This window comes from Haliotis rubra, unplaced genomic scaffold, assembly GCF_003918875.1.
Source record: "Haliotis rubra isolate DU_JTF1 unplaced genomic scaffold, ASM391887v1 Scf964, whole genome shotgun sequence".
NCBI classification, from domain to species: Eukaryota; Metazoa; Mollusca; class Gastropoda; order Lepetellida; family Haliotidae; genus Haliotis; species Haliotis rubra.
In genome coordinates, this window is record NW_025767706.1 from 350,688 (window position 1) to 358,207 (window position 7,520).

General features: G+C 43.9%; 1 protein-coding gene across 1 annotated transcript; it reads left to right on the forward strand.

The window, feature by feature from the left end:
* The first annotated feature begins 751 nt into the window (after positions 1-751).
* Positions 752-5,813, forward strand: LOC124265167 (uncharacterized S-adenosylmethionine-dependent methyltransferase Rv2258c-like). Its single transcript, XM_046699956.1, is given in 6 exon segments — positions 752-799; positions 1,974-2,197; positions 2,311-2,504; positions 2,784-2,906; positions 4,173-4,547; positions 4,550-5,813. Coding segments are annotated over 5 exon segments (1,041 nt in total). The 5' UTR covers positions 752-799; positions 1,974-2,033; the 3' UTR covers positions 4,735-5,813.
* The last annotated feature ends 1,707 nt before the right edge of the window (positions 5,814-7,520 follow it).

Genomic DNA, 7,520 nt, shown 5'->3' on the forward strand with positions numbered 1-7,520 from the left:
ATTCACTGGACAGTGTTATTAGACAGGTTCATTCACTGGGCAGTGTTATTAGACGGGATCATCACCGGGAAGTGTCATTAGATGCAATCATATCGCTCGGCAGTGTCATTAGAAGGGATATTTAGCTGGATAGTTTAGTAAGATAGGATGTAATTTATTGTAAGGCAGTGTTGATCACTAAAGGTTCCACTACACTAAATCAGAATCACATGCTCCCTGAGCGAGAACCGTATGTAAATAACTGAAGAGACAGAGACATGTGACAGCTGTGATTGGATGAAATAGTGTGAGATGTTTATGCTTTTTAAAAGCAAATCCATCCAGTAATTAAAACTGACCACAATTTTAAGTATTTAGTACTGTCATTTTTATCACCATCACTTATGCTTATTGCGTGTACAGATATGTTCCAGTAGGTGACATTTGGTGCGGAACTGGGATGGATGTGTCCCGCTGCCTGTGCTGGGAAAATGAGCCGGACAATTTGGCCAGAAATTGTGTTTTATTGTAGTTTAAAGGCCTGACTGTACCCATGTGTACCTGGAATGGCTGTTGATAGCCTGGATAATTTAAAAAAAATAAAAGGTTACTATAGAAGTCTATGGGAAGACATTTGGTGTTGTGTAACCTAAAGAATGGAGATATGGTTGCTGGGCGTGTTATTTTCAGGATGCTTCAAACATTAAATGTTGTCGACTAAAGGAAGCTAACTCTTGACAGCATTGAATAACCTCCCTTTGAATACCCGACAGGTGTGTTTCGAGTCGCTTCAAATCCTCCGTGTCTCCTGCAGCTTCAGGTAGGGAGGCGTTATGTATATATCAGTGTGCCAACACTTTAGTGCTCTAAACATACAGTGGGAATACTTGTCAGAGACTGTTACCAGCCGGAACCTGAAGAGATGCCAAACTGTCACACTGAAATGTAGTCCATGAGACTGATGAGTCTGTCGTGCGTCCACCTCCCGCTATGGCAGGGTCGTGTTTGGGCCAGTTGGAGATAACAGTGTAAAAAAAGTCTGTGTATTGTAGCAACGCATGGTCTATGCACAGCATAGGAATCTCACAACTTTATACAATGACAGTTCACTGTATCGAGGTCAAACCGGACAAGGTCACTGTTTTGACCTATATTCGCCCCTTGTGTATGCGGGATTTCAGCTACCCGGGTGTAGTAGCCCCTTCCACCTCATGGGTGTCATGCAAGCTGAAGGCGCCAAGCTGTATGTTAATATAGTAATCTGGTTTACACGCCATTTGCAAGAAACACACGTGTTTTCTTTGCAATCAGTCTAGATTACCGACTGAAGGCATGTTGAAGTTTACTGGCCTAAATCTGGGCCGGAACAAATTAATTTTCTTGGAACCCGTTTGTGCCGGCTTCCACCGGTGTGGCAGAAAATCCTCACCTGGGATCATCAGGTATTGATAGTAACTCATAAACCTTATAAAGTCGGAATCGTACCGTCGATTTCAGCGGAAATGTCTTTGATTATAGGTGACTGTGGGCTAGCTTAGTATTTAAAGTGTTCGCTGGTCGCCAGTTCAATTCCCCACATGGGTACAATATATGACGCTTCGCCGTGATATCGGAGGAATATTGCTAACAGCGGATTAATATCACACTTGTTAACACACTAAAAACATCATGTCCCCACGTCTTACTGACATTACGGCTTGCAGTTTGATGGGTATCTACTGACGACGCTGCTAACTTGTGGAACTAAATCACGTACACACAAGGGTATTGTCGCTGAGTGCTTGAAGGAATAAAATATGAGCCAACCTTCCTGTAGAACCTATAGTTGCATAATGGCCGAAGCTCAGATAGTCGAAAAACTTTTTTCGAGATTAAAGTAAAAATAAATACACTTTTGCATTAAAAATTGGGGTACATGTTTCTGTTGACTATGTTTCACCCTGTCACTTATTGCAATTTTCTAGAATTCTCCTTTAATTGAGCACCATTGTTAGGTGTTTTGTCTCCACAGATACAGTTGATTTCCTTGGAGTGTCTTTTTAGAACCAAGTGTTATGGCGGACCCGTATGCTGAACGACTTCGTGGATTCTTCACTGCGGCATGTGCAACTACGGCCATTGCTCTTGCAAAAGATGTTGGGATACTGAAAATCCTCTTAGAGGCTGATGTACCTCTTACGTCAGATGAGATTTCCACATGTGGAAGGCTAAAAGAGAGGTATATGTTCACTAACTGACTTTGAAGTTTTTTGTTATACTTTCTGGTTTGGGTGACAATAACGCCTTGTTTTCGAGGCCACACAGTCGCTTATATAGCTATTGTCGATATAGATACTGTCGGGAAATCCTGGGTGCCCTGGTGACTGCTGCTGTAATCGAAGTGGACTCCACAAGCCGGAAGTACTTTGTACCTGCCTGCAACCGGAAGTCTCTGGCCGGAGCGGCCATCTCCAGTCGTTTGGTGCCATACTTCGGGGCGAAGAACGCCGCCATCAGGGACTGCTTCAGGGAGGAGGGACCTGCAGGTTGTTGGATTGTATATCAGATGAGTTTTTGGCAAGGCTATTCAAACCCTTGTCATACCTGTAAGAACTGTAAGTGCTTGGACCCTTGTGCACTTAAGAGTGAGTGATTGAATTTCTGATGATCATACAGGTCAATGGAAACCGCCTTCCTAATGTTGTTTTAAACTGCACGCCTCCCTTCCGCATGTCTGGTCTGTGAATGAGATGATATGTACTATCGTCGTTTGTAACTGAAGTCAGTTGCTTCAATTGAAGGGAAATGTTATGCTTGGTTACCAGGTGTGCGATATGCTGCTTTCCCCGTCGCATTCGACATTATGCGAGAGTTACGAGTGTTCGCCCAGGACACCCTGCTGGAAGACTTTGTACTTGCGGTTGTCCCCGGACTTCCTCGGAAGCTAGGTAATCGGTTTGCATAGTGGCACAACCTTTCTGGCAATTACTGCTTGGAAATATATGTGTATGCTAACGGAAGACAAATGCGTCATATAATGTCGATTAAAATGTATTTCTATGTATTTTCAATACATTTTCATGAAGACCTTGAGGTCGTGATTAATACTTTGTACGTGCGTGTTCATGCACGGCGCACAGTTGGGATGTTTACGTATGAAACGCTATGCACACCAGTTGTACGAAACACTCTTGATTAGTCACAAATAACGCTTGGCCATGTCACGTATTCGCGCCATAGGCAAGCTGTTGTCGGGAATGGAGCTAACGTAGTTCATTCCAAGTCAACATCATCCTTTTGTGGACATTATCAAGGCAACACGCCTGACTAGCTGGTCGTCTACTTGTCACTTCAACAAGAACAACACACTCGATTGGTGCAATGGCGGAATCGACACCCAACTGTCAGAACAGATCGGACTATTGTTGGGTTGAGACCAGATAATAGTTCGTACCTAACCGGTCGAGGGACCGCAACATCCCCCAGAAATACGCCTAAATATGTTTTCATGTCCGCTAGGCACGTCTAACATGGTAGTAAATAGCATTAAAGTTCAGTATACACGAGCAGACAATATATTGTTCACAGAGGAGACCTAGTTTCATCCTGACAAAACTCTGATGGCTGTCAGTTTGGTAATAGAAGTTAATGTTGGCAACGTCGTCATTGTTTTATGCCGTCTTAATGGCGTGCACTACAGTGGCAACACTGTGCGAGATCGTGGCCTACAATTTGTGAAAATGAACGGGCGTAACGACACATTGCAGCAAGATAATGCCAGCGCACTTTAGGTGTGGTTGAGTTGCGGTTAACGCCATAGTATTGCAAGTAAGGACAAAAATTATGGATGAAGAACTTCTTCATTTACAATGAGGAGTGACGTTTCGGTAGTCTATGTGCCAAAGACATCACAGTATTGTACTTATCTTACGGCCATCAGCTCACTTTGGGGAGCACGGGTACGGCTCTGACAAACCGAGAATGTTACAGGTGTGCGCAAGGGACGCAACTCTGCACGACGACTTGTAGCCCTTACACGCATGGGCTACTCGTGAGCCTGTAACTGTTTTCTGCCTTCATATTGGGGTCGTTTTGTAAATACGAAGTATCGAAAGTTAACATCGAGGCTGAGTGGTGAACTGTTGAGGAAGCAGCAGGTAAACAACAAGATGCGAACCTATACTGTAGGTGTCCCCATTTGTTCCTTCTTGCAGATCAGGGTATAACAGCAGCGGAGCTCGGATGTGGGTATGGTATACTAGCTTCAAATCTGGCACAGCGGTATCCGGCAACGACCTTTATCGCCAGCGACGTTGTTGATGAGCTGCTGGAGATGGCACGACGAGGGGCGTCTGAGAAGTGCCTCGCAAACCTCCAGTTTGAACGTCAAGACATTTATGACCTCCCCGATACATATACCGACAGATTTGATTTGATATTAGTTCGTGACGTCATTCATGACCTGCCCGACCCTGATCGAGCAATGCGTGAGATATACCGGTCCCTCAAGCCTGGGGGAGAGCTCAGTCTGCTTGAAGTGGGAGTGACTGGAACATTATCTGAGAACGTTGGTAACATGGATGCTTGTTCCCCTATACCCTGAGTACCTTCAGTTGCGTGCCTGAGAGCTTCCAGCACGCTGACTCTGCTGTTCTGGGAGCTGCATGGAATGTCCGTCAGGCCACGGCAATGATAGAAAGGGCGGGTTTCACTTTGGTTAAAGAGTTCCGCAGTGACACGAACAAGCAGAATGTTCACTACCTCTGTCGGAAATAATCTCCTCTTGGGTAGACGCGGTGTTTGTCTTGCATGTTACTGTTTACCACAGCTACACTATCAGTTCTGGAGATTCGCTTCCTTAAAATGTTCGTTTACATGTGACCAGCAAGCTACTCCCATGTCTTAATCTGATCTTAACAATATCCAGACAAGTGATGATCCAGGTTTTTGCTGACAATCAAAAATATATAATTGTATGCATCTTTGCTATTGGTGCAGTCATCTTTCCAGTCAAAGCCTCCAGTATGCTTAATTTAACACAATATATTCGACAGTATAGTATACAATGTAAGGCCAATTTCCATTTGCCAGTGTTCACGACACAGTCCGCATGGCCACCATATAGGGTAATCACTGTGCTGACGACACATGCAAGACCAGTTGTAATCAGACTGTATTGACGACACATGTAAGGCCAGTTGTCATCAGACTGTGGTGACGACACACGTAAGGCCAGTTGTCATCAAACTGTGTTGACACACGTAAGGCCAGTTTTCACCAGACTGTTTTGACGACACATGTAAGGCCAGTTGTCATCAGACTCTGTTGACATATAAGGCCAGTTGTCACCAAACTGCGTTGACGACACATGTAAGGCGAATTGTCACCAGTCTGTGTTGACGAAAGAAGTGGGGCCAGTTTTCATCCGACTGTATTGACGAAACATGTAGCCTTCATATACCGACATCTGTTACAGTGGACACTGTTTTTATTAGTGATATCAGTCCACCGAACTTCACCGTTACAGGTTACATGGATAGCAGCTGTACTCTTGGCAAATACTGATACACTTAGGCACATTGTTCTTTGTTCTATATGCTCCAACCATTCATGCTGGAAGTACATTTATATCATAAAACTTCTATTTTCTATCGATAATTTAGAGACAATTCATATCTCGAATATGAACCCATATGGAAGTGGCTTTGTTCTGGAAGGGTTTCGATTGAGGCATTGAATTGCAGCTTGAACAGAATAATCAAGAAATGTACTCTGCAAATATAGAAATGATATTTAGATGCATTTAATGTATGATATAAATATTCAGTAGATCATAATAAATTGTTCAAACTTGGCGGAAATTATAGTAACTGACGTAGGTTCTCAAACCTCCTATGGGAGTCCAGACCTGTGGCCTGGGGAATGTGCGCACAGTCTTCCTGTATTGCTTGTGCCAACTGTTGCGGGTTATGTGACAGTTGCTGAAAACATCTCACGAAATGTGGGTTTAGATCTGGAGACCCCTGAGGGCCAAAGCAGTACTTGGATGTTGTGGTTCATCAAAAGGCCGTTGTCAGTGTGACCACCAAACCTACGGTATGGGGAGATGCCCACATCGTTACACTCTTACGACCAAACTCACGGTAGGAAGATGGTATCCCACATCGTTACACACCTACCACCAAACCTACGGTATGGGAGATGGCAGCATCGCTCCCACTAAATTTGCGGTATGGAGATGGCAGCCCGTCGCTACACTCCTACCACTAAACTTCGGTATGGGACGGCCCACATGGTTAACCCCTTGCAACTCACGGTATGGTTAATTGCAGCCCATATCGTTACACCCCTACCACCAAGCTCACGGTATTGTAGATGGCAGCCCACATCGTTACGCTCCTACCACCAAACTCACGGTATGGTAGATGCCAGCCCACATCGTTACACCCTTACCACCAAACTCACAGTATGGTAGATGGCAGCCCACATCGTTACACTCCTACCACTAAACTTGTGGTATGGTAGATGGCGGACCACATCGTTACGCTCCTCAAACCAAACCTACTTTATGGGAGATGGTACACCTTTATTCGAATCAATGATAACGTTTTGCAAAGCCTAAAGTATGAAACTGCAAATCACAATCGCGGCGTCCGAAACGAATGAATCACCAGTACACCTGTAGATAGTGCAACATATTCGGAAAAGTGTACATACATTTGTTGTTTTCTTCACAGCTAACACTACCTTCCAGCATGGACGCGGCGGAATACGGACGTATGGTGGACATGTTCACCGCCTCTGAGCGGTGGCCAGTGCTATCGTCCTTGCTAAGGACTTAGGAGTCCTGGATATTCTATGTACAAGAGTGAAGAACCACTCACTTCACAGGACATCGCTGACAAGGGGCAGCTGAAGGAGAGGTGGGTCTTCTGTTAAAGCAGGTAGCAACAGTGAGAGTTCTCATGGGCTGATGTCTCACCTCGAATAACGTTCTAACACAAACCTTAACCATTTGTCGCCTGTGACAAAACGATAGGGATCCATGTCGATGTTATTTACATACTTCTATCATACTGAGATAAACACTAACACTGTCCTAGTAATAACACCTGGCGTAGACACCTCTGATTGAGCCAATCCAATCAGTAAATATCGGAAGTTGATGTTGAAGTACAAACTTCAAGTCGGAGTAGTCAAGTCAAGATATAACTTTGAGTTTGTGTGTGGTCGACAGATGCAGATTTATGAAACATCAGAATTTGCTTTGTTATGACATTTTAAGTAGCTTGCAATTTCTGGATGCCTTTATCTGTTATGAAACTGTTGAAAACAATCTACAAATTAAAAAAGAAGCGTACATAAAATATGTCGGATATATACACATAAATAATCGTTTAAATAAAGACACTCTGTGCGAATCTTGTCTTCCTATTATTCAAGTTTTCATATGATTATAAAACATCCAATCTTTGATATCGTGTAGTTTTGTGAATGAATGAGTGAGTGAGTTTAGTTTTACGCCGCACTCAGCACTATTCCAGCTATATGGTGCCGGTCTG